Raw genomic sequence first — 27,086 nt, forward strand, 5'->3', positions numbered from 1 at the left:
TCAGGTAGGCAGCTCAGCCCGTGTGGCTCAGCGGTTGAACATCGCGTTAGCATCCAGGAGATGGTTCCATTCCGGTCCGGGCACGTACTCTGCTGCGGCTGGATCCCCAGCAGGGGGCGTGCAGGAGGCAACGGATCAATGACTCATCATTGATCTTTCTCTTTCTCCTTCTCCCTTTTTGTCTCTGAAATCAATAAAGACATTAAAAAAAAAAAAAAAAAAGTCGGATAGGCTGAGGCTACCAAAATGACCATAGAATTTGGGACCATGGAAGTCACAGTTGACCTGGATAAGCAAAGTTTCATCCAGAGGTGAGGATCAAAATCGCATTAGGTGAGTTGGAGAAAAGATGGGAAGTGACAAAGGGAGACACCCCTTCTGAGAAAATTTTGGTTGGATGGGTCAATGGAGAAAAGGGAGGGAGTCAAGACGTGAAGATGAAATGTGTATGAGAAATCTGATTATTTAAACTGCACATGCTGTGTTAGGCTTCTTTTCTTATCTATCATCGACCTCCTAGGGATTTCAGAGCCGCTTGTGTGAAGAATCCAGCGAGTCCCCAGCTCGCTCAGAGTATCTCCAGCCAATGAACAGGCGAGAGAGAAGCGCAGCGGGAAGCGAAGGGGGTTGGAAAGGATTTAGGGAGTTAATATGTCCTCCCAGGGCCACCGTAGGGCAGTCTCGTAGCTGTTATATTGTTCGAGGGGCGGAGCCGAGAGGAAATTTAAAACGAAGCCGCGGCCCAGGGCGCCTGGAGAATGATGCGCAGGGTAGTTGCAGAGTCATAGGCGGGGCTCGGGAGACAGAAAATGCTCGGGGGGTCCGCGAGTGTAATCCGGCGGCCTTGAAGAAGGAGTACAGAGGCCGAGAAAGAGCCGAGATCTGGGGGCACCGGGAAAGGGTACGGACACCGGGAAGGGGAGAAGGTAAGAAGGAAAGGGGGCAAAAGAGCTGTAGAGAGGATAACCCGGTGGGGAGGTGGAGACGGGGATTGGGGAGGGTAGAGGGGCCAGGAGGGGTCACAGGAGTTGTGTGGACAGAGATCTAAAGGGGACGGAGGGACGGAGGTCACAACTGCCAGGAAGGTGGCGCGGGAGGTGAGATGGGATGCGGGTAGGGATGGAGTTGTCTTGCTGCTCCTGGTGGCCGCTTTGGGGATTGTGCGGGGTTGGGGAGGTGGGGGGGGGGGGCGCTGGTGGAAGGTCATAGGCTACTGACGGTGGTTCATTTGGGGTTTTTTATTTAAAATATTTTTTTATTGATTTTTTTAGAGCGAGAGGAAGGGAGAAAGAAACATCGATGTGAGAGCTGATCATCGATGGGACGCCTCCTGCACGCCCCCTACCGGGGACCGAGCCCGAAACCGGGGCTTGTGCCTTGACCGGGAATCACCAGCGACCTCTCGGTGCACCCACCGAATCGTTGTCTTTTTCGGGCAACGATTGCCTTGAGCTGGAGAGTTCCATGGCTGAGAGTAGGCTCCGGGCTCCGGACCTAGGTAGGTAACAGGTCAAAGTTGCTACTCCTGCCCCAGAGCTTCTTGGGAGGGAAAGGCAGAGGGATATTTGCCCTGTTGGGGTTTTCAAATTATTAGTGGACCTCAGTGTGAGTGTTGTGAGTGTTATATGTGTTGATGGATGGCATGGATCATTTAGGAATTCACGGCAGGGGTCAAACAAGAGCTTTCAGTCTGAAATTATGAACAAGATTGGCTGACAGATGGGAAGTCACGGCTGAGTAACCATGAATATGAAACCCATATTCACGAATATTTCTACCATAAAAGTATTAAGCTTATGGATAAACTTAAACACTCCCCACGCAGTTATATAAGTATTTTAGCTCCTTTCCCTCGATACTCTCCTTCCCTCTCTTTTATTCTCATCTCGTTTTAGTTTTGGAATGTTACAGAGATGCTATTTGGTTGTTACCTTTTAAACAGTAATACGCTTTACTAAGTTATTTACTCTTCTTTGCCCATGCCTTGTTGCTTGCTTCTGGATCTGTTTCTGTTTTAATGGAGAACTTTCTCCAAGAGTGTTTTCAAAAAGGAACTTTATGTGACAAAGTTTCTGGGGCTTTATGCCTGAGAGTATCTTTATTTTACCCATATATTAAAATTATTGAGTCAAAGTTTTTCCCCCTTAACACACCGAAAAATGACAGTAGTTGCTTCTTGCAAAAAATAGATGCTGTTGAGAGTTGATGTCAATCTGATTCTTGTTTCTTTGTAAGTTACCTGCTTTTCACTTTAAGAGAGTTTAGATTATTCTCTTTATATTTGTTCTTAAAATTCACTATAACATGACTAGGTATGAATTTTACTGGCTTACTTTATTTTTATCAGAGTTTTACTGTTACATAGTTTAAAAAGTCAAGGTCTGTTATGCACAAAAAAGCAGGAGCAGGAGTTGCTCCCCCTTTCATCCTTCCTGACTCCCACTGCCTAGGGAACAGCCATTTACCCTCTTTTAGCTATTTCTTCTAGTATTTACCTTCTTATTTCTAAGTAGTATGCTCACTGCTTTTGTTGTTTTCAATTTTAAATTATATCTATTGTCTTTCTAATATAGAAGATAAAGCTTTTTTTCTGATCCTCCGCCACTCTTCTACACCACGTTCACATTTAGCTCCTCTCCTTCCATCTTCCCAGTATATAATGTAGTACTTTTTGTTCAGTAATTTTGTATTTACATTATTATGATTATGGAAAGATTATTCAAGCTGAGCCATATAGTAAACTATGAAATATGCTTTGTTTTCTGTGTGTGGATCACTAATTCATGTCCAGACTCTGTTTATCAGAGATCTGAACCTTGTCCCAATACTTAGAGGTTCATCAGAGAATCTTATCGGTTTCTTTGAGAGACTTACCTTCTGAGACCATTTGTTTTAATGCCTCAGTCTGGCCCAGCTGGGTACTAGGCCTGTTACACTAATTTCATCCTAGGATCTCCCTTCATCATTCTGTGGAATTTCATTTGCCTCTTAGAATATAGATTCTCTACAGAATATATTCTCTATATATAGAATATAGATTCTCTATACTCTAAATTCCATATTTTCCTTTTTCTGTTTACTGTTTTTATTTTATTTATTTATTTTTAATTTGTTGATTTTAGAGAGAGAAAAACTTCAACTTGTTGTTCCACTTATTTATGCATTCATTGGTTGGTTCTTGTGTGTGCCCTGATGGGGATCGGACCCTCAACCTTGGCATATGGGGTAGTGCTCTAACCAACTGAGCTACTCGGCCAGGGCTATTTCATGCTTTTAGCAGAGTTTATCTTCTTGTATAGCTTCCTAAGAAAGGGTATATGACAAGTAAATTTTTTTGAGACCTTGCAGTTCTGACAGTTCTGTGCTACCTTATCTTTGAATGCTAGTTCACCTAGGTAGAATTCTAGGTTGGAAATTTTTGTTTGTTTTAATTATTATACATTTATTTTACAAAATTTCATTTACTTCACTTCAGCAAAACCATGAATTAAGTTGTTATAATAAAGGTTTTCACATATTTTGTTTTTCTATTGACCTCAGTGATCTAAGGATACACTGTACTATGTGGTAACCATTGGCCATATGTGGCTACTGAGCACTTGAAATGTGGCCACTGAGCACTTGAAATGTGGCCTGTCCAAATTAAGATGGACCATAAGGGTAAAATACACACTGATTCTAAGACTTAATATGAAAAAAAAAGTAAAATATTCCATTAATAATTTTGTATTGATTATATTTTGAAATGATAATATTTTTAATGTGTTGGTAAATAAAATATATTACTAGAAATAATTTCACCTGTTTTTGCTTTTTGTTTTGTTTTTACTTTTTTAATGTGACTACTAGAAAATTTAAAATTACTGATGTCGCCCCAGGCGGTGTGGGTCAGTTGGTTGGGCGTCATCCCTAACACCGAAAGGTTGTCGGTTGATTCCCTGTTGGGCCACATGCCCAGGTTGTGGGCTCAATCCGCGGTAGGGAACATGCAGGAGGCAGCCGATCCATGTTTCACTCTCCCATCAGTGTTTCTCTCTCTCCCTCTCCCTTCCTCTCTCTCAAATTCAGTTTAAAAAAAATTCACTGATGTTGCTCACATTTGTGACTCACATTATATTTTTATTAGCTAGTGGTAATCTAAAGAATTATAAAATCAAATACATTATATTTAAAATATACAAAATTTTAATATCATTAAAATTTAAGTTAAACTAAATCTAAATTTTTCATTATGGAAATAGTTTTTCTTCAGAGTTTTGAAGACATGATCCATCTTCTTTCAGCTTCCAGCGTGCTATGTAAATATTTCTGGCCCTCCTCTTAAACACTACAAGGGCTAGAGTGCTCTGTCTGAACTACCCCCAACCCCATCTAGCATTATTGCTCTCTAGCAGCAATATCATTATTATTGTCTTTCTTTTTTCACTTCTAAATTATTCATCATTATTATTGTTTTATCCCGTCAGTAATTGTTTAGATTTATATGTATACTTTTTACTAATTTTTTTAGCATTTCAGTGTTCCTTCTGGGTTCAGTTTCCTTCCTGCCAGTGTACACCTTTCAAAGTCCTTTAGTAATAATTGGTTGGTGATAAACTTTCTGAGGTATTATTTGTTTGAAGAATGTCTTTATTTTACCCTCAATCTTGAATAATTGCTTAGTCAAATATAAAACTCTAAGTTGACATTCATTTTCTCGTAGCATTTTAAATATTTATTAAAGTATTTACTAATTTAGGCACTTATTTTGTAGTCTATATGTGGTCATTCTATTTGGAGCTCTCAGAGATCTCATTTTGCTATCTCTTATTTCTGCTAACTCTTATCCATGGAGGTTTGTTTCCTCCATAGGTTTTATAGTGTTGGAGTGTGAGCTAAAATTCAATGCTGCTTTTATCTGAGGAAATTCTGGGAACTCTGGTCTGAGCTATCTACCTCTAGAGTCATTTTGCTTTTGATTCTTTGAGCTATGCCAAGTGTTACTAGCTGGGATTACTTTTTACATTAATTTCTGTTTGGTGGTGGTCGTAGTGAGTTCCTAGACCACATAAGTAGTATGAATTTGAATTCCACACTCTTGGGAGGCCTGTGGTTCTGAGATCTCAGGGAGCCCAGGCTCAGATAGATAATGATGCTTTTTGTCTCTTCTGTCAGATTCTTATCTGGTTTACTTATATTCTAGATTCTCAATTCTTTTCTTTACCTACGATTCCTATTTTTATGTTTCCAGTGTCCTTCCTTGCCTTTTTAAGGATATTTATTATACTTTAAAATTATTTTTTCTGTCGATTTGTTACTTATGACAGATAAATAACGTATGCCAGAGAAAGCGTCTTGCTGTCTTCGATTGCCTCATATTTTCTTATAAGCTAATGTTCCCGTGAGACTGTTAGCCACTCTGACTAGTAATATGCTCCTGGAAGGATGATACAAAAGCGCAGGCCCTAACCTATGCCCCTCTGCTGAGTTTAGGGACTGGGGGAGACCACCCCAAGGCAGGAACACTTGTCTCGCATTGGTCCTTGTGTGCCCAGGGCCCCGCCGGGCACACGGCACAGAGGCTGTGGGTGAGGGTTGCTTAACTTCCAGCGCGCTCTCACCTCAAGCTTCTCACTTGGCTCCTCTTTGTTGTTGTTTTCTAGGGGCTCAGCTAGGAGTTTCCAGTTGTCTGGGAAAATGCCAGAAGAGCTCACCAGATGCTAGGAGGCGGCAGCCCTTTTCCGGAAAGTCCTTTTACTTGGATCTGCCTGCTGGCAGGAATCTCCAGTTTCTGACGGGGGCCATCCAGCAGCTGGGGGGGGTATGTAGCCTTCTCTCCTGTGATAAGCGTGTAGGGCAGGAGCAGGAGAGGGATTGTATCTGTCTTCCAGGTATATTTAGTGATATCGTTATATTTTTCCAAAGCAATTTTAAGTATAAACCATTTTTAAAAATAAAGTTTAATTTCTTTTCCTAATTAGAAAAATACTATCTGTTCATTCTAGAAATTTTAGAGAACATGGAACTGCTGCAAATACCAACCATCATTTTGATGTTTTGGGTTTTTGGTTTTTTTGGTTTCTTTTAAAAATATATATATTTCTTGATTTCAGAGAGAGGAAGAGAGGAGGAGAGAGAGAAACATCAGTGATGAGAGAGTCATTGATCGGCTGCCTCCTGCACACCCCCCACTGGGGATCAGGCCCGCAACTGGGGCACGTGCCCCAACCGGGAATCGAACCGCTATTTCCTGGATCCTAGGCTGATGCTCAGCCTCTGAACCACACCTGGCTGGGCAGATGTTTTGAGTTCTTTTCTGGACTATTTTCTTTCCTCTTTCATTTTCTCTCACAGCTCTATTGAGATACAATTCACATACCATAAAATTCACCCATTTAAAGGGAAAGATTCAGTGTTTTTTAGAATATTCACAGAGATGTCCAAGTGTGATTGCACAGTCAATTTTAGAATATTCCCATCACCCCCAAAAAAAGAAACCCAGACCCATGTCAGTCACTTCCCATTTCCTCTCAATCCCCCAACCCTGGGTAACCATTTATCTACTTCTGTATTCTGTCCTTTTTTTAATGCTTATTTTCTGTGTAGCTATGATCATAAGATCAAATTTTTTATTACCAATTTTTTGCCCATAACCTTTTTGCCCATTAGCACTTTCCTGTCATTATTGTCCCTCATATGCATTATTTATAATGAGAATATAATATTCTTTTGAGTGGATTGTTAATTTGCTTGACTTACCCTATGGACATTTAGATTATTTCTAAATTTGAGCTCATATAAATAACACAGTGGTGAACAACATTGGGTAAAAAGCATTTCTGTGTTTGAGTCCTTTAAAATGTTTTTAAAGCAGATGTATGTCATGTGGTACTTTTAGTAAGGGTCGGGTGGACATCTCTTGTGTTTAGAAAATAGGATGAGAGTGGTTGGCCCCAAAGAGGTGGGTCACTGGGGAAAATGCTTGAAGAGGCTTAGAATGCAGAGACTCTGCTGTCAATCTAACAGAAACTTGGATATAGAGACTCAGCCGTGGGGATGGACTGAATGACAGTCATAGACCCACACTGGCCTAAAAATACATTTGAACTTTTAGCCTTTTCTGTCATTTAGCCTTTGCTGTATAAAAACCATTCCAGGATTTGAGCTTAAAACAAGCTGTTTCTCACTACTGTCTGGATTGGCTAGGTGGTTTCTCTGCTGGTGGTTTCTCTTACAGCTGCATTTGGCTAGAGGGTTAGCTAGGCTGGAAAGACCAAGTTGACCTCACTCACACATCTGGCAATTGGTGGTGGCTGCCCCTGTGGCTTCTTCAGCAGCCATAATGGGAGTATTTACCCCACAGAAGTCAACAAATGCTACAAAGCAGGGATTTTTTCCCCCCTGGAAAGTGGGTCATTAAACATTTTCCAGCTCATCACTGCTGATTTCCATCTTTTCCTCTTCTCACAAACATGAATTAAGTGTCATTGTGCTTCAGGCACTGTGTTGGGTTCCTGGGATGCAAAGATGAGTCAGACCCTCTTGGCGCCCAGGGAAGACTTACAGGTAAGATGAGCAGATACCTATGCAGCTGAATAGTAGCCAAAACCCTTTTTGGTTTCATATTTTAGGCTTCTTTTAGTAGTGTAGTCAAGGTTACAGAGGCGGGGTCTGGAGGTCTCGTGTATCTTCACAGAAAAAATCATGGCTTAACTAAGCTACCCCTTAATCCTCTCTGGTCCCTTCAGTTTGGTCTTGCTCCGTGCAAACCCATAAACTGCTCAGTAACTCAAAGCCTGTGGCCTTCTGCTGGGTCAGGAGCCGCATTTCTAGAGACAACCTGTATTATATATATATATAAACCCTATTATATTTCAGGATGATGGCTACTCGGGGGCCCAGTGTAGAACTGCATTTGGTCTATTTAAAGACATTGATTCTGGAACTTCGAGCAGCCAAGATTTCCTTTTCCAACCTCTCAGTATTGATGATTCTACATCTGCCTTTTGGTTTTCAGCCACCTTTGTGATCTGGTTTCAGGTAATTGAGGGTTTTCTGAGCAAAGAAGTAAGTTACATCGTGTCCAGCCGCAGGGAGGCAAAGGCAGAGAGCAGTGGGACAAGCCACAGAGGCTGCTCCAGCCCCAGCGAGGTTAGAATGGAAACACCGTCCACAGCTGATCCAAAAGGCAGCCACACCAGGCCTTCACAGAAACCTGTAGACTTGGTAAGAACCTCTCGGAGTGGGAAAGGTGTATTCTGTAAACAAAGAAAGTAAGCCTCAATGAGCCCTTTGAGGCCGTCTCTGGTTTTAGTTTCATCTGGTTTAATTTCTCATTAGAATTCAGGGGCTGAAAATATTTTCACAGCTCTCGATCTAAACGCCTCACAACATGCTCTCCCCATGCATTTCCTTGTATTGTTCCTTTTTATGGGACTGCAGAGTCAGAGGTTCAGAAACAGCAGGAGAGTCCTCTAAACCAGGGAGGGCTATTGGAATTGGCCTAGACTTATCTACTGGAGAGTGCAGAGACTGTTAAAGGGAAGTCTTTAACATTTGTAACACTTCGACCTCTGGTGAATTCAGAATGCCCTTCTCCACCAGGGTCCAGGCCACAGCTTTCTGTGGGCGACCTGAACTTGTGTGTGGTTTACCTTTGCCTCTAAAAGGTTCTACATTCTCATTGCGGCCACTCCTGAGCTGTCATTGCTCCCAGCTTTCTGAGATATGACTCCAAGTCATCCTCGCCAGCTCCTAGTAAACATCTGTGCACAGGTGGTTTATACCGCAAACGTCATTGCTCGTCTCTTCTTGTCAGGTACCTATGAGCAGAGGGAAGGAGCTACTGCAGAAGGCCATCAGAAACCAGGTGAGCTGAGGGTTCCAAGGTTCTTCTGAAGTGCAAATGACCCTCAGACAACACAGGTTTGAACTGTACAGATCCACGTATACCTGGACTTTTTTTCAATAACTACCTATACTGTTTTTGATCCATGGTTGGGAGTCTATGGATGTGGAGGGCCGACTGTATTCATTGATCTATGCCATTTTATATAGAGTACTTGAGTATCCGCAGATTTTGGTATCCACGGGAGGTTGTGGAACCAATCCCTCACGGATACCAAGGGACAAGTTTTAAGAGTCAAAAGTCATATGCAGATTTTGAACTGTGCAGGGTGTCAGCACCCCTAAACCCTGTGTTGTTAAAGGGTCAGCTGTACTAACATAAAACACAACCTGTAAGATGTATTGTCATTCTCACAGTGCATTGGCTGTGATGAGGGAAGTGGGGCTCAGAGAAGTTAAGTAATTAAGCCAGAGTCACCCAGGGTATCAGTGATAGAGCCGGGATTTGACTCCTTGATTTTTTGGACTCAGAGCCTACCAAGAGAATCTTGAAGGGATGCTGTGGGATGCGTCTCCTCTGCACATAGCCAGACTTTGTGAATCTATTTTTGTTTTTTAAGATTTAAAAAATTTATTTATTGATTTGAGAGAGAGAGAGGAAGGGAGGGGAGAGAGACATTGCTTTCTTGATCCACTTATTTATGCATTCACTGGTTGATGTGCCCTGACTGGGGTTCAAACCCACAACCTTGGTGTATCGAGACAATGCTCTAACTCACTGAGCTACCTGACCAGGGCAGCTGTTCATCCGTTTTGTGAGAATCTAGAACCATTAAAGTTAAGTGGCAGGAGGAGGAATTAAGGTGATCTTGTGAGAGGAGTTACTGAAGTGCCATCAAGATGGTGCGCTGGCTGTGATGAGGGAGGAGGGTGTCAGACTTACGCAGCAGGGCGGGAAAAGCGTGTGGCCAGCAGAGCTCTCTGCTAGATGATGGTGATTGTCACTGGTGTGTATTACGCACTGTGTGCTCCTCACAGAGCCCTCCCAGCAAGCAGCTCCCCTACAGGCCTGTGCTCCTTCCTGGCCTCACGGGGCGGGAGCAGAGTGTGGGTAGACCAGCGGGCCGTGCCCCCCAGATGTAGGATAGGTGTCCCCTGGGGGGGGGGTGGACTCTCCCACCACATCCCTCCATGTAGATGTCCCAGAGCCAGGACAGCCTGTGCGCAGAGTGTCCAGGCCCTGTGGCATCTCACGCTCCTGCCTGACTCTGCTTGGTCCTTCCAGGGGAGCAGCGGCGGAGGCGGCGGGAGCGGCAGCAGCCTCCTGACCAACGCCCGCTCCTGGGGAGTGAGGATTCTGCATGTGGACGGTACCGTTTCTGCCGGGGCTCCTGTGGAGGGGAGAGTTGGTGACTGACCCCTTTCAGAGGGATCGTAGTTGTGTAAGCTGGCTGGAAGCCAGGCATACTCAGTTACCGTGCTGATCCTCAACAGTGGGAGGGTGTGGAGACGGCAGCGACAATGGCAGCGTATGTACTCTGAAGTTCTTTCCTGTTGAACCCACTCACCAGTCTCCTCAAGCTAATGCAATGATCTTGTTTCACAAGTAAGGAAATAATCCTCATCCCCATGGCCACTTACCGGGTGTTTCCTCTGTGCTAGGAATTACCTCATTCAATCCTCACCACAGTCCTCTGCCTAGTGTATGGGCGAGGAAATTGAGCCTTAGGGGGATTAAGTAAATTATCTGTAGTCTCACCAAGAGTGAGTTGTGTGACCCACATTCCAACTTAGTTTGGCCCAACTAAACTTCCTCTTCTTTCTTTTTTATAGGGTTGCCCCACACTGTCACCACCTGTTTGCAGGTTGTAATAAATTTACACTAGAATAGCCGTCCCAAACGGGCTGGAGGTGACTGGCCTTCATATCCAGCTCCACTGCGCGTTGGGTTTTCTCTGATCCTTTAAGGGGACTGGTCCAGATCCAGCCTGAGATCTGTCAGGGGGACAGAGAACTGCGTGTGGGAAGGCCCTGATCTGGGAGGTGGGGGGTCCCATTGTCACTGGAAGATGAGCCATTTCTGACTGGATCCAATTTCCTGCCTTCCTGTGGTTAGAGAAGCTCCAGCGTGTGTAGCCCCTGCTAGGCCCCCCCCCGCCCCACCCCCAAGGATACATCTGAGTAACTCCGGTGGCTTGGTCTCCCCCACAGAAGCAGCTCTTCAGTAGTACCTTAAAGCCCTTTGTTAGCCATAAGTCACTTTATATTCAAGAGTTATATTCAGCCCTGGCCCATATGGCCTGGTTGGTTGGAGCATCGTCCTGTACACTGAAGGGTTGCAGGTTTGAATCCCAGTCGGGGGCGCGTACAGGAGGCAACTGATCGATGTTTCTCTCTGTCTCTCTCTCTGTCTCTCTCTCTCCCTCCCTCTCTAAAATCAATAAACATATCTTCCTCAGGTGAGGATTAAAAAAAAAAAAAAAAAGTGCTACAAAAGCAAAAAGTCAGCCTAGTTCCTTTTCCAAGGATAGAGGACCCAGCCATTTCTTTTATTATCAGCAGGTGCAGAGGTGACATGTAGCCAGAAGGTGGCAGGCAAGGCTGGTGTGATCCAATGTGCCAGGCCTGGTGAGACTTTTAGTCCTGCAGCCTCAGGAAGGGGCTTTGCTGGGGAGTGAGGAGTGAAGCCTTCGGCCACAGCCTCTGTTTTCTCCACAGAAATGATGATGCACGTGCAGCAGCTCTCTCTAGATGCTTTATGTGTAAAGAAACAAGGGCCAAAGAAGCCAGAGGTAGGTCATCCTGCTGAACTGAAGGGAAATGGACGGTGTGTAAACTGTGAAGTGTGTGACAACTCTAGAAAATATGCCCCACCCATCTATTCCCGGCCATTCTGAAAAAAGTAAGAGCAGTGCAGCCTCTCTGTTAGCTCATCCCTCGTATGTATAGCCTGTCCTCTCCTCCCTGTGCTACCTGCAAATCCCCCGTGGTGCACTGAGGCATTGACTGCCGCCTGGGCCGTGGATAATCCTGGCCTAGATAAAACATAAATGCCCATGGCCTGCTGGCCAGGCTGCCTTTCTGGGGATGTGTCTTGGCCTGGGAATGAGCCTGCAGATAGCATGGGTGGGGGCAGGGGTGGGAGGTGTGGTTGAAATAGCTGCCATATTCCAAATTCTGGTCTGGTTTTTCCTTCCTTTGCTGGAGTTAGAACTGTATGTATCTCATCAAGAGAGCCCAGGCTGATTTAAAGCCACTGCTTTCACCCAGCTGGAATCTGAGGAAGGCCTAAGAGCCCTGCAGGTCCACCCAGGGCCTGGCACCCAGGAGCAGGACCAAGAGCAGTAGCAAACCACATGCACACCTGATGGAGCCCTCTGCCTCAGCGCCTCTTGCCCTATACCTCTGATCTAGGGCTCTTTGGGGTTTTGCTGGTGCTGTTAAATAGGTTTGCATTGTCACAATTGGAAAAGGTATATGGTGAAAGTCTCTCCCCTCCAACAGAAACTATTCCCCAGCCACCAAGCTCCCTTCCTGAGACAAGCAGTGTGAACAGTTCATCAGGTATCCTTCTCAGACTCCGTGCATTTACAGCAGATATATCAAAAATTCTCCCTTTTATGTAAATGCAGTGTTCTTACTTGACTTCGTTCACTAATAATCTATTTTGTAGACACTTGGGAGTTTTTTGGAGTGAGTTCTGGGTGCAATATACGAGGGGATGTGGAAGGCTTCTTTGGGTGTCTTTGTGCTGGAGATGTGGCCTGGAGGAGGATCTGCAGTCACAGATTCACTGGCTCTCTCATCTTGCCCCATCCGCCAACCCTAACTGATTTATTTTTTTCCATTTAGTTTTTTGTAGTTGTTGGTAATTCTCACTGGAGGATATTTTTTCCATTGATTTTTAGGAAGGGGGAAAGGGGGGAGAGAGAGAGAGAAACACTGATGTGAGAGAGACACATCGATTGGTTGCCTCCCACAAGTGCCCTGGCCTGGGTCAGAGATTGAACCTGCACCCAAGGTACAAGCCCTTGACTAGAAATCGAACCCGGGACCCTTTTGTCCTCCAGCTCATGCTCTAACCACTGAGCCAAACTGGTCAGGGTCCATTTAGTTTTTAATGTTAGCTTTGTTTGACCTTGGCCTAAATGTTGGTTTTGACCAACAGGGTACACAAGATGGGGCACAGGAAAGCAAAAAGCATTGTCTTTACCCTTGTCCTGTAAGCTGACCTGGAACGGCAGCATGCCTGGATGGCCTTGTATTTACCAGCTGCCATTTATGGAGCACCTACTCTGTGTCAGGCCTATTACCTGTCCCTACCCATTTGTGCCACATCTGAGGAGGTGGTGAGTGCTCCTCACATCACAGGCAGTGCAGCGCCACTTCCTACCCAGGCCTGTGGGGCTCCACAGCTCTTGCTGTTGCTCCAGGCTGCATTCCCTCTACAAAGTCAGCTTGAGATTCCCACACAATGCTCACCACTCATTGTGTCCCTGGGGAGGCGGAGGGAGCCATTGTGCTCAGGTCAGATCTAGCTCAGGGCCCCGCTGACAACAGGAAGCAAAGTGGGGCAGACTCACAGCAACTCAGCTCATCTGCCCGGTTCCTCGACCCCCTTGACTCCCTCCCATCCTTAACCTATTTTCCCTTTCCATTTAGGGAACATGTCCAGCAGAGTCAAGAACACGGAAAGGTCAGTGTGGGAGCTGTTCCTCATCTAATTGCAATCCCTCCCTCCTAAACGCTTGCCTGCGACTCCCTCTGTGGCAGCATCTGCTCACTTTTCTGCGGCAGGAAGCAGGTCCAGGTTGTGTTGTCCCATCGTGTTTCCAGGGCCTGGGTTTTGGAGAGGCGAGTGGCAGGAGAGGGGCATCCATGAGCAAGTCTAGAGCTGCTGGGCTGGGGCTTCTCCTTAGAGCCAAGACCCCATGAGGTCACTCTGGCTCCGGTGTCCTCTGGCTGTTCCTGGCCACCAACTGAAGTTCTGCATCCTTTCCTTTTGATTCAGGAGCAGTTTGGAGTGGGCAGTTTAACAGCTGCCTACTACTGTCAGAAATGCCAAACTCCCTGAAATTGACAAACAGGCAGATTGACAGGCCCGGCTCCCAGCTCCTCTTGGACAGCAGGAGAGTTTCTCCTCCTGGATGTTTCTCCCAAAGATGCTCTTTAAGTGGCATTTATTCGTGCACAAGCAAGAGCTAAGAAAAGTCACTTGGCACCTCTTGTGTTCAAAATTCAAGGAAATCTGTGGGGGAATTGATTTTAATAACTGTCTCAGTTAATTAGACAAGGAATCGCCCTGAAAAAAGTAATTACTGGGAGAAAGGCTGCCTTTTTTGCTTTGATGCCGGTGGCCTCCTCAAACAGGTCTAGAGCTGTGAGGTGCCAGCCCTGGAGATTCAGTAGCTGTCAGCTGTGCCCAGGCTTCCAGCCCCTTCTGGTCACTGTGGGAAGGTAGAAATAGTTCTTAATGCCTAAGAGATTTGGTACCCTGTGCAAATAACTAACTAGTAGAGGATGAATCTCTTGATTAATTGACTCCAAATTTTTCCTCCTAGAACTCCTTTGCCCTATTTTTTTCAGGAACCAGATTTCACCTTTGATGGGTTTAGATCCCTAAACACTTTATTTTAAAATATATATATATATATATATATATATATATATATATATCTTTTTATTGATTTCAGAGAGAGGAAGGGAGAGGGAGAGAGAGTAGAAACATTAATGATGAGAGAGTCATTGATTGGCTGCCTCCTGCACACCCCCAACTGGGGATCGAGCCCACAACCCAGGCATGTGCCCTGACCAGGAATCAAACAGTGATCTCCTGGATCCTAGGTCGATGCTCAACTGCTGAGCCACACCCAACCGGGCCCTAAACACTCTTTAGCTCTCTTCTTCTCTGCTCCTCCCCTCCAAGAAAACCCAGGGTCCTCATGGAGCATCCTGACTGGGAGCTTTTGCAGGCCCCTCAGGATCCTGAGACACCAGGAGTAAAGGTCTGGGAAACAGAAAGCAGCAGGGGCTGGGTTTCTCCCACTCAGTTCAGTTTCTGATGGTCAGTTGACAATCTCCAGAACCCATATGCATGAGAGTTCTCTGTCCTGCCAAGGGAGGGCATGCCTAGGACCCCGGGCTCCCTGCAGCCTCTCCCCCCAGTGCTGGAACTCGTTCTCCCAGGGTAGAGGCTGGAGGAGATGGGAGTGGGTGCCTCATGTCTGCCAAATTGAAAGGCACACCTTGTGGCAGCTCACGTGCAGTCTCTGAGAGGCTCTTAGGCTTTGGCAGGGCCTCATCTCTCTGAGCATTTCCTGTGTTTGCCACGTGGGGCCTGCACTGGAGCAGACAGATGGCTAATGTGTGTGCTCTTCCTTTTCAGTGGCCAGACTGAAAGCACCATTTCTCAAAATTGAAGATGAGAGCAGGTGAGTAGGGCCTCTCCCTCTCCCCTCACCCCTATCAGGCCCACATGGAGGAGAAGTCCCAAACTCACATGGGGTCATGGAGCCTCTCAGCCCTGCATCTTTGTCTTCCCAGAAGCCTCTTTCTCCCCCTGTCATGGAGAAGTCTCAAAGAGACCAGAAGGAGCCTCTGAGGGTGGCATGCACAGCTGGCACCCCTAGTCATGAATCAGAGGTTAATGATCCATATGTGAATTACCTCCTTTTAATGCTCTGCCTTTAGGATCTCGTAATGTCCTGTCCAACTTGTTATTTCTCCACGTTTACTCCTAGGTATATGCTGACACTTACTATCGAATCATTGCTGGCCCCAGTACAGGGCTAATGTAGTCATCTTGGCTGAAGTGAGGGTGCTTGGGGCGGTGCTCGGATTCCCTTGCCTTGATGAAGCCCCTCTGTTTTGCTGTGCATAACCCTCTACTGGCACATGTCATCTCATGACAGCTTTTGGTGGGAGAGAGTCCATTCTCTTCCAAGTGGGGAAGCTGAAGTCAGAGAAATTAGGGCTTGCACACAGCCACTTTCCTAATGAACCTTAGCCAAGGCTAGACTCCAGGTGTCCTAACTGTCCTGCCCGGGGCCCTCTCCACTCTGCCCTGTCCACCGTTAGGGACCCTTTTTACCTGGAGCAGGAAAGTCACATTGATGATAGCCTGATGAGCTGTTAGCCACCTGGGCTATCACTCACTCTTCAGTAAGTACTAGGTCAAAAGTCCATGTGAACCTATAATTATCTCAAAAGGAAAGGTTTTGAAAAGAAAAAAAGCCCATGTGTACCCAGCAGAGAGTCCGGGGACTAGAATTTTCTGGGTCCCTCAGCCTCACTCAGGGCAGCTCAAGACCCAGCCCCAGAGCATGGCACGCCTGCCCATCCTCCAGATGGGCCTGAATGCCCTTCTCGGCCCCTGCACACAGTACAGAGTTGGCTTTGGTGGCCCAAAATGCGTGGAAAGAACACGGATGGCATTGAGGTGCTATCTTCTCCAGTTCTGGTGGGATGGGATACATGTCCGCCAATCCCAGCCCCTTCACAGGCAGTTAAATTCAAGTAGTCATGACTCATGCACAACAGCTGAGACACACCGCCAAGCCTCGGGAGGCATCACGTGGCAGGCACAGGTGATGCCACTTTCACTGAGGGGAGTACACGTACTTGTGTGCCCCCAGCATCGTAGGCAGCAGAGGAGATCCAAGCGGAGCTGAGGTTTCTTGTGATTCTTTTTATGAGCTTCTGAAGCAGGCGCTCTTCAAAGCCTGGTAGCCTTACCAGCCTCACCACCCCGGCCTCCTGAGCCGAAGCAAAGCAGCACGAAGAGAAAGAAATGGGGCGCCAGGGCTGTGAGGGCACCCTTTTCTCTTTAAGGGTCCAAGAAACCTGTTCATTCACTCCTGAGGCCACAGGCTCTCACTGTGCCACCCAGGAACCCATGGCCTGTACTCCCCGGAGCACGGGCCATGGCACTGGACACGGGGTGCTCAGTTATATCGGCAGGGTTTGCTGAGTATATCCCTACGTGATCAGATCCGGCTCCGAGCTTGAATCTGAGCAGTTTGAGGCAGACCACCAAAACTACCCACTGTGGGTCTGACTGTCAGAACCTTTACTGTGCCTCTTCTGTGCAGAACTGTACCCTGCTCTGGGCGCGGAGGACCAGCCCAGAGCAAAAGTGTTGCTCTTCATGGAGCAGGAAAATCACTGCTCTGGTCCAAACGTCCTTCCATTTAGATTCTGTGGGGCTAGAGTCCTCAAAGTTTGTTTTAGGGTCAAGTACCAAATGGAAGTGTGGGAAGAACTAGTCAGGAGTCAGGAGATGTGGCTTCCAGTCAGGTCTTGGCCGCATACTAGCTGTGAGCCCTTGGGCGAGTTCCAGGACCTTTTGGGCTTTGTCTACCCCACTTGTTCACCCCGCTCAGGAACGGCTGTGGAGTTCAGATGAGGCAGTGAATAAACAGGCTTGGAAAGTAGGCAGGGAGGGCATAGGTGCTAATTTAACCCAGTAAGGCTGATGAGTTTTGTTTTAGAACCTGTAGGATGTGCGGGTGAGAGTCCACTTTATCAGGCTGGCCTGCCTTCCTCCCCCTTTCCCTTCCCCACTATAGTCAAAGTGGAAGTTTTCTGTGTTTCAGGAAGTTTCGTCCTTTCCACCATCAGTTTAAATCCTTTCCTGAAATTTCTTTTCTGGGACCCAAAGACGCAAGTCCCTTTGAGGCCCCGACGACCCCGGGCAGCTCACACCGTACCAGGTGGGTCTTTCTGGTTCCTGAATAACGAGGGCTGGTTACAGGCCGGAGTCCTTCCCCTCGGGGCCTGCTGGTCAGATTTGGGAATGGCCATGTGTTAGCTCCTTAGGCGAAGTCTATTCTGGGAACTTAGCCCAGAGAAGAGAGATACAAAGAATGTTCATCCATTTTATTTGGTGTTCTTCATCCCTACTGAAGAATTTGACTTGTGTCCAGAGGACAAAAGGCTGGTTTCTGAAACTCAAATCTGTAGACCACCTTCATCAGAGCCCCCTGGGGTTCCATTAAAAATGCAGGTTCCTGGCCCTGGCTCGTTTGGCTCAGTGGTTAGAGTGTCAGCCCATGGACTGAAGGGTCCCTGGTTCGATTCCAGCCAAGGGCACGTACCCTGGCCCCAGTCGGGGCAAGTGCGGGAGGCAACCAATCGATGTGTGTCTCTCACATCAATGTTTCTCTCTTCCTTCCACTCTCTCTGAAAAGCAATGGAAAAAATATCCTCAGGTGAGGATTAAAAAAAAAAAAATGCAGGTTCCTGGACCCCAGTTCACATCTATAGAATCACAATCTCTGATGATGGAGCCCCAAAAGCTGCATCCTCCCAAGCTCCCTGGGTGGTTTGATGTACATCAGAATTTGAGGCCTTTGGGCTAAACAGGGAATAACTAAGGGGCAGAGGACCTAGGAGGCCTCCTGCATCGTATGGCCCAAAGTGGCTTATAGGCTTAGCATTCCTTCTTAGCAGGTATGTGAGATGTGAACCTTCATTGACCAAAGCACAGAAGGAACACAGCTCAGTTCATGAACTCGGTGCCTTCTCAAACCCTTTCTAACTTCTGGGCCACAGAGTGAGTTCACAGACCAGGAGAACAGGACAGAGCAGGCTCAGGCCGAGGGGTCCTAGGGCCAACGAGGGGCTGCAGGTTACACCAGCAGAGAAAGGCGGCGGGATCAGGAAATAGTGCAGATGAGAGGAAAAGCTGAAGGGAATGTGGCAGCGGGCGGAGGGGAGGAAGGAGAGAACGAGCTGAGGTGAAGTCCAGGTGCCCTTCACACCTTTCCGAGAAGGCGCAAGGGATACCAGAGAGAGCCAGCCGGGGGCTGTGGGCTTGGGGCTGGTGGGTGGTGCTCAGCCTGGGATGGCCTCAGAATCGCAGGGGCCAAGTGGTTGTAAAGGGACGATGGCGAAGCACTGAAGCTTTGGTACCTGCACTTGAGCATAGAGACGGCTTTGGCCAGGGTTCCGTGCGTGCGTGTGTGTGTGTGTAATCTGTGAGAGGAAATGTTTAATTTTTTAAATTGAAAAGTGATTATTTTGGCCCTGGCTGGGTGGACCAGTTGGTTGAAGTGTCATCCTGTACACCAAAAGGTTGTAGGTTTGAACCTGTCGGGGTGTGCACAAGAGGCAACTGATCGATGCTTCTCTCTCTCTCTCTCTCTCTCTCTCTCTCTCTCTCTCTCTCTCTCTCTCTCTCTCTCTCTCTCTCTCTCTCTCTCTCTCTCTCTCTCTCTCTCTCTCTCTCTCTCTCTCTCTCTCTCTCTCTCTCTCTCTCTCTCAACATATCCTCAGCTGAGGACTGAAAAATAAAAGACTATGTTGGTTTAAAATTCAAGCATTACAGCCCTGGCTGGGTGGCTCAGTTGATTTGAGTGTCGTCCCATACACCAGAAGTTTGCAGGTTTGATCTCCGGTCAGGGTGCATATGGGAGGCAACCAATCAGTGTCTGTCTGTCTGTCTGGCTGTCTCTCTCTCTCTGACTCTAAAAATCAATAAAAACATATCCTCAGGTGAGGATTAAAAAAAATTTTTCAAGCATTACAAAGGGTTTAGAGTGAAAAGTCCCCCACAACCATCTTCTAATCTCCAGATCGTGGGTCCGTCTCCAGAGATAGTTTATGTACGTGGACATACGTCGTGTTCTTTACTCCCCCTTCCTACGTAAAGAGCAGCATAAGATCTGCTGTGCTGGGGCTTGCTTTTGCCACTGCAGCCTGCTGTATCTTAGGTTAATTTCCTATTCGTACCTAAAAAGCATCTGTATTCCCTTTTATGGCTGCAGGGCATTCCGTTGCGTGAGTTTACTGTGTTAGCCAGTCTCTTATTGATTATTTTCAGTCTTTTGCTATTATAAATAAGGCTGCAGTGAATCGCCTTGTTCAGAGAAAATTTGATTGTTCAAGTATATTTGCAGAGTAAATTCCTAAAAGTGGAAATGCTGGGTACAAGCGTGCTTACATTTGTGTGTATATATATATATATATATATATATATATATATATATATATATTTTAAATATGTTTTTATTGATTTCAGAGAGAGAAGGGAGAGGGAGAGAGAAAGAGAGAAACATCAATGATGAGAGAGTCATTGATCGGCTGCCTCCTGCACACCCCCCACTGGGGATCGAGCCGGCAACCCGGGCACGTGCTCTGACCGGGAATCGAACTGGGATCTCCTGTATCATAGGTCGATGCTCAACCGCTGAGCCACGCTGGCTGGGCATGCATTTATAATTTTGATAAATGTGGCCAAATTGCTTTTCATAGAGGTGATGCCAGTAAACACTCTGACCCACCCTGGAGAGAGCCTGTTGCCCCATCCCCTTAACTAACACCGAGAGCTGTCAGACTTGTTGCCTTATGCCAATCTGAGATTAAAAACCGTATCTCAGTGTAATTAAAATTTTCATTTTTTCCCATTATGAATGAGGTTCCATCTGTTTTGTTTGATCATTTGAATTTCTTTGTGTGCACCTTCTGCATATTATTTGTCCATTTCTCTATTCAGTTATTGATCACTTTCATATGGATTTGTAAGGAGCACTTCATGTAGTCGAGAAATGAGCCCTTTGCTGTGTTATTAACAGCCCCCACCCCCCAGTTTGTTGTTTGTCTTTTAACTTTGCTTCTTTTCTGCCATGCATACATTTTTTTAAAGTTTCATGTAGTTGAATTTATCAGTTTTTTTGTTTTTTGAAATATAGCTTTATTGATTTCAGAGAGAGGAAGGGAGAGGGAGAGAGAGAGAGAGAAACATCAGTGATGAGAGAGTCATCACTGAAGGGCTTCCTCCTGCACACCCCAAACTGGGGATCGAGCCTGACCGGAAATCGAACCACGATCTCCTGGACCTTAGGTGGACGCTCAACCGCTGAGCCGTGCCCGGCCAGGCTGGAAGTTTTTTTCTATGTTTCCTGGGTTTTGTGTAATACTTAGAAAGTCCTTAAAGGGGAATATTTTAGATTTGTTGAGTTTGCTCAGACAGCCCAGTAGCAATGCCCTACAGGTCATTAGAAATATGGGACTGGAATTCAGATGAGAAATCAGATTTGAGAGATTTGAAAGTCCTTAGTTAAGACAGCAGCTGTGCAAGGGACAAGTAAGCATGTGGGAGCATATAAGGTGGAGTCAAAGGCAGTACAGTCCCCTTGCTGCTCTTGAGGCCTTTTCCCTTTCATTTCCCTTTCAAATAAAGGTGGGTTTGGGTATGAGGACAGCTGGAATTGTCCTTCAAAGGATGCTTGCCCACCACCACTCATTCTCACCTGCAGTTTGAGATGTGTGAGCAGGGAAAGAACAGAGCTAGGACAGCGTGCCCAAGGGAGGTCTCATCTTCCTTGTTGCTTCTCCTGCCCCCCTTGGACAAGTGCTGAGGCCTGCCTGTGCCTGCCCAGCTCCGTGGCCGTTTCGTCCATCCCCTCTCTGGCCTGGGCTCCAGGCCCTGGAGCAGTAGTTCTGCTCTTAGGGCCCCAGCAGTGACCACTTTCCCCTACCCTGTATGCTTCCCAGAGAACCCAAGGACCGACAGCCAAGCCCAAGATCAGCCACCCGCACGGTGCCCAGGAGGAAAAAAGGCTACTGCGAGTGCTGCCAGGAGGCCTTTGAGGAGCTCCATGGGGTGAGCCCCTTCCCTCTAAGCAGTTGCTCCCCAGACTGTTCTGAGAAAGCCTTTCCTGCCCAGTCTCTCCCTGGTGTGGCTGGGAGGTCTGCTGGCATCCTAGCCCCATGTCTGATGCCCTGTGCCTCCTCTCACCCCCGGACAGCATCTCCGGAGTGCCCAGCACCAGAGCTTTGCCCTAGAAGCCCACCCATATGCAGAAGTCGATCGAATCATCGCCCAGCTCAGCCACAGCTTCGCGGACATCCCCTTCCAGGCCAGCCTCCCCAGGTGAGCGCGTGACGTGGTGCAGCCTGCCAAGGGTGGTGGCCAGAGCCGCATTCTCACTGCGCTGCTGCCCCCTCCAGGTGGGAAGGAATCCTCAGGTTGGTGCCAGCATGGACCAGGCTGTGGTATTTTCTCTTTCCTCACCTTTCTTTCCCATCATCTTCTATTTTGTTTGTTTTAGAAATAAGGGGTGGGACGAACCTCTACTGTGGCCTTAGCCGACTGGGCTGGACCCAGACCAGAACACAGCTCCCTTCCTAACATGTGGGCACGGCCACAGTTGTGGGGGCTGAGAGAGCATTCGGCAGTTGCACTTCTGGTTGTATACCTGGTCATGTGCCAGGTCATGTGCCTGTCAGGCCTTCTAGAATGTGGAGGGGGGTTCCCGGGGGAGTGAAGAGCAAGTCTTTCTGCATCTAGAAGTTACCCCCAGAAAGGATTGCAGGGGGTTCAGTAGAATTCCAGGGCTCTCTGAGCTTCCACCAAGAAGCTGTGGCTTTACCTCTAAGCCCAAGTCTCCACCTCGGGCCTCCCTTCTTGGGCCCAGCTTGGCCAGCCAGGCTCTGTGCTGCTTCCTCCAGTGGCCTTAGGGCACAGCCGCCTCTGTGAAGTTATTAAATGGAGCAGCCTCTAACCTATTCCTCTGGTCATCCTTGGACCACAGGCCACAGAGCCAAGAGAGGTACAAACAGCACTTGCCACTGCCGCAGGGTAAGACCCAAAGAGTGAGTGTTTCACAGGCGCCCAGAGTGGGCACGTCTCTTCAGTACCCTAAAACCCAGAAGAGTAGCACCATGCGTGCCCCAGCCCCACCGTGCCCTCAGCCTGCCCCAGAGGATCCCAGCTTACTGCCTACTTTGGAATTGAGCCTGTGGCCCACAGGGTATTTCTGTCCCCACAGGCATCCAGGCTCCCCGGCTTTGGATCGTGACCCTCTGTGTCCTGAGACTCTGCCTCCCAGCCATCCCTCCTGTGACAGATCAGCATCTCCCAGGATGAGGAAGGAAGAGGACCACCAGGCCCCAGGCATCGCAGAACAGGATGGGATGGTGGGCTGCAGGAAGTCACCAACTGAACGTGTGGGGGCTGGTGAGATTCCTGGACCAGTAGCAAGCTGCCAAGACCTGGGGAGGTTGGTTGATGTCGTTGTGGACCCCCCAGAGACACTGCTGTCCAGAAGCCCTACTTGCCCCTGCCTCCTGATCAGCTCTGGTTTTGCGGACCTCTCCTCTGGCCCAGACCTGGCACGTGTTGGCCACAAGCGGAAGGTTCAGTTCCCCAGTGGCAATTCTGAGAAGAGGCCAGGGGTCTCCTTTGTCCCAAGAGCCCTCAGCCCCTGTAGCACCAGGACAACGGATGGCAGGCATGTCTTCTCCTTTCCCCTTCCAGGCCATGAGTACAGGTCTCTGACCTCCCTCCTGCCCTTGTATCACCCACAGACCAGCCTCTCCGTCCCAGACCCCTTCCCCTGGCAGCTTACAGACAGGCAAGCAGAGCTCTGGGCCACACAGCTCCCCTGGCCTGGTGGAGGATATTCCCCAGGATCTGAGGATTCTGAGTGTGCAGCCCCTGGCCCTGGCTCTCAATAGACTGACCAGCTTCCCAGTTGCTCTGCAGCTCCTGGTCAGCTGTCAGCCCACCTGCACTCAGCTGCAGGCATGTAACCCCAGGGGGACCTGCAGAGAGCCAGGCTACCTCTCTCCCCCACCCTCTGCCAGCCAGTGGGGAAGCCAGCCTCTCCCAGCCCCCTGCCTCCCTATGTCCCAGCACCAGCAGCAAACTGCTCCTGTGAGTCCCCCAGGGCACGGAGCTCTTCATAGGGCCAGACAGCTGACTCGAGGGCCAGGTACACAGATACAAGTTATACCTGTGCTGAGTGCTGCACACCCAGCCAGGGCAGACCAGATACACGGTGGAGCAGCACCCCAGGGCCTCTCCAATAGAGCCAGAAGGAACCTGGGGCCTGGCCTTTGAAGTCCAAGTGAACAGCTGTGTTCATGACCAAGCTCTGGGTGAACAGATCCAGTCCTCCCGCCCACCTAGTGTCCAGGTAGAACTAAGAGAGGCTGGGCTTGGGGGCTGCCCTCTCCTACCCGTCCTTCCAGCCATGTTCCTGACTGGGCAGTGATCTGTGATGGGCTTGTCCAGCCATAGCCAGCTTCCCACTTGCCAGGAGGCAGAGGCAAGGTTGGCATCAGAAAGCATCACAAAAAACTGGAGCAGCAGGAACCCTGGCCTGGCTTCCTGTCCCTCCGCAGGCACTTGCCTCTGCAGAGCCCAGGGTTAGTGTTCCCCACCCCCACCTCCTTTCCCACAAGCATGTGGCTCTCTCCTGCTTTCCGAAATGCCTGTGTCTGTGTCCCCTCCCCCAGCACCCCACGCTGTGCACACAGATCCTCAGGAACATATGAAGCAGAGGAGGGGCTCGGCTGCTGCGCTTACAGAGCTCCCTCCCTGCACTTAGTGTGGGCCCAGCACTGACCTTTCCCCTCAGCCCAGGATGTGGCCAGATCCCCCTCTGGGGATAGAGCCCTGTCTGCTCTTCCCTGCCTCAGTCTAGGCTGCCCACCCGAGGTTCTGTACCAGGGTCCGTGGCTCACCTGCCAACTTCTCCATCACCCTCTTTCCTCCCTCCCCAAGGACCTCCCCCCATTTCTTTCAGCCGAGCCATTAATCTGGAGACCGAGATGGGTTTGCTATCGATTCTTTAGCCACTTCTTTTTTATTACATTTTGTACTGTGGTTCTTCTCACCCTTCTCTGCCTCTGTGTGTTTGTCTCTTTAAATGTTGAAGCTACCAGAAGCCTGGTGCTATTCTGTTCTCATTTTGGAGGAAGAAAGGGGGGCCTAGCTGCGGGTGATGACCTGAGTTGTTAGTTTAGAAATAGAGCAAGTGTGTGTACAACCCTCACAGAGGTCATGTTTGGCCTTTTTATGCCATTCCTATTAAATTTTCACAATTAATCTTGGTTCAGGAACTGTAAATAAATTTGTTAATAACAAATATCAAAGAGATTGGCCTTCCTCTGCCCTCCAGAGACCCAAGGCAGGGCTGAGGGCCCAGCTGATGGGGACAGAATAACTGGCTAGCAGGACAGGAGCCTCCTGCAAGTGAGAGAGCCTGCAGGAGTGCCACCACTTCCGAAGGCCTATCCACTGAAGGCTGAAGGCAGGTGGGGCTGCCTCTGTCCAGTCTCAGGTCGCTCACTGGGCTCCACTGTTCTCTGGGTAGCAGGACAAGAGCCTCCCGTAGAAGGCTTGCTCACCACCCACTCCCAAGGAAACTCCTTTGCTCTGACTAGGACCCTGCTAAGGTCCTTCTCCCCTTTCCCAGGGCTCAGGCAATGGCTTCTTTCTGGTCCCTGGTGTGACACAGGATGCCTCGCCCCAGTGCCTTTCCCATGATACTGCCACTCTGGGTGACAAGTTCCCCCCACCTCTTTTCTCAGACCTTGTCCTGACACCCTAACATGCTGCTTACTCCAACACACCAGGTTCTGACACCCTTGTCACCATCTGCCCGGGACCTCACATCCAACTGCGTGGCCTTCCCCTCCCATCTCAATGATTGTGACCTTGGATATCACATTTCAGCCAGGTCAAGGCTACACTTCACCACAGCTATGTCTCTGTTCTGGCCTCCAGGATATAAGTTTAGAGGGGACCCAGGACAGATGGGTGCTACTTGACATATTGGGCCCCTCAGTGGCTCCTTGACATGGGGACTTAAAGCCTACTCCCTCTCAACCAGTGATCTTAACTCAGGCTCAGCAGGCACTGTGTCATCCTCACTTCATCTTCAACATCTGGCTGAAAGGAAGCAGTGTCCTTCCCCAAGGCAGGCGGACCCTGTGCTCTCCAGCTCACCCCTCTAGCCTTGTCATTTTCCTCCTCAGATTGGCCACCTCTTCTTCCCTCTGCCTGAAAACCAGCCTGGAAAACACTTGCATCGATCCAGTAGCTCGAGGAATGCTCCTTCCTGTTCTCTGGCTACTTTCTCCGTCTATAGCCATTGCCGCCGCCTCCGCACCTTCCCCCTCCAAAGCTCCATCATACTCAGCTGAGAGCTCCAAAGCACTCAGCTGGGGCTGTCCATCCCAAGGTCACTGGATAACCTGCTAATTACCAAAATCGGGGTCCTTTTCTCCTATTTTCTTGAAACCTGGCTCCCCCACTCACAGTGGCCCCAGATTAGCCTGGTCCCCCTTTATCTCCAGCCTCCCCCCCCTTTACCAAGTGCACTCACTCAGCATAAGCATGAGATGTCTGCCTGAGTCACTCTGAGAGCTCTAATGAGCCCTCCAGCCCTCACTGCTACCCCAGACCAGAGTCGGGACCCTTGTTCTCACCTATAGACACTGGCTCTTTCACTTGGAGCTGTGACCTGAATGGTAGCTCCACCCTGACCTTCTGAATTCTAACCTTCACCTGTGCTAGGTGGGAAGGCAGGAGATCTAGCCACCACCCCAGCTCAGACTGACTGGGCAAGTTCCTTTAGTACCCTGAGCCTCGGTTTCTTATCTTAGTAAGGGGCTAGGATGAGATGACTTCAAAGGTCCTTCCAATAGTAAAATACCACAGCCTCCAACAAATCCCTCATACCCCTCCCATCCCGCGGCCACCCCAGACCGACTTACCTAGGAACTCATTTCTGGTCCAAGCCTGGCTCCCCCTTCCCATTGTCACGTCTTCCCCGGCATTCTCTAGGCCCACCCAGACCCCAGCCAGCCAGGTGGATCCACTTGTCTCTGACCACCGAGTGTTTTGCTCTTGGTCCCTGACCTGGAATGCCCCTCAACAAGAGCAAGAATGCCCCACTCTTCACGCTTATATTCCATATTCTCCATGAACCCTGTAGTGTAAGCCTTCAGGCCACGGAGGCCTGAGTTCAAACCTGGATCCTGCCACTTTGTGACCTTTGGCAACTCCTGAAATTCAGTTTTCTTAATCTGGGAAATGGAGGTAACAGTAGTTGCCGCCTCACTAGGAAGTCACAAGAATTAGATATGTTTGTGAGGTACTGGGCACAGAGCCTGGCACATTGTAAACACTCAGCAAACTAGCACCACCGCCCTCCCCCTGCACACACCCCCAGGAGGCCTCCCTCTAGACAGTCAATACAGCTTATTTTCACTAATCGCCCACTTTGGGATGGTTCTCTGAGCCGCATCCTCATTTCCAGGGTAAATTTGTGGATGAAGCTGCTAAGGGGCCCTCACATTTTCTGATGGCTGGTTTCCCAGAACTCTAGCAGGATCCCTGATGTGGGAAAGAGGGGCAGTGGGGTGGGTGCTGCACCCCCCATGCCTGGGGGCATGACCACATTTGTGCTATGAACCTCTCAAGGATGGTGTCCCCCCAGGATTCAGGCACCCTGGATGCCTCCAAC

At 48.5% G+C, this 27,086-nt stretch overlaps 1 protein-coding gene across 4 annotated transcripts; it reads left to right on the forward strand.

Annotated features, from left to right (window-relative positions):
• Nucleotides 1-741: 741 nt before the first annotated feature.
• On the forward strand, nt 742-24,667 carry DBF4B (DBF4B-CDC7 kinase regulatory subunit). 4 transcript variants are annotated; one of them, XM_081161751.1, is made up of 13 exons: nt 742-926; nt 1,272-1,498; nt 5,643-5,800; nt 8,020-8,205; nt 8,798-8,848; nt 10,112-10,196; nt 11,545-11,618; nt 13,489-13,522; nt 15,212-15,257; nt 17,421-17,537; nt 21,322-21,430; nt 21,576-21,700; nt 22,599-24,667. In XM_081161751.1, exons 2-13 carry the CDS (start codon nt 1,465-1,467, stop codon nt 23,284-23,286), a joined length of 1,707 nt encoding a protein of 568 aa, XP_081017877.1. In that variant the 5' UTR covers nt 742-926; nt 1,272-1,464; the 3' UTR covers nt 23,287-24,667. The 4 variants fall into 4 exon arrangements, with proteins under 4 accessions (XP_081017877.1, XP_081017878.1, XP_081017880.1 ...); XM_081161752.1 differs by lacking the exon at nt 17,421-17,537; XM_081161754.1 differs by lacking the exons at nt 742-926; nt 5,643-5,800 and having other exon boundaries at nt 1,438-1,498.
• The last annotated feature ends 2,419 nt before the right edge of the window (nt 24,668-27,086 follow it).

This window comes from Miniopterus schreibersii (assembly GCF_964146895.1).
Source record: "Miniopterus schreibersii genome assembly, chromosome: 16".
NCBI lineage: Eukaryota > Metazoa > Chordata > Mammalia > Chiroptera > Miniopteridae > Miniopterus > Miniopterus schreibersii.

What these genes read in the sequence shown, in the direction of transcription:
- DBF4B (XM_081161751.1), top strand. Translation starts at nt 1,465, where the DNA reads ATGGCTGAGAGTAGGCTCCGGGCTCCGGACCTAG. An exon ending in CCATCCAGCAGCTGGGGGGG is followed by an intron (nt 5,801 to 8,019) that starts GTATGTAGCCTT and finishes ATCTGGTTTCAG; the next exon opens with GTAATTGAGGGTTTTCTGAG. An exon ending in AGAGTCAAGAACACGGAAAG is followed by an intron (nt 13,523 to 15,211) that starts GTCAGTGTGGGA and finishes CTTCCTTTTCAG; the next exon opens with TGGCCAGACTGAAAGCACCA.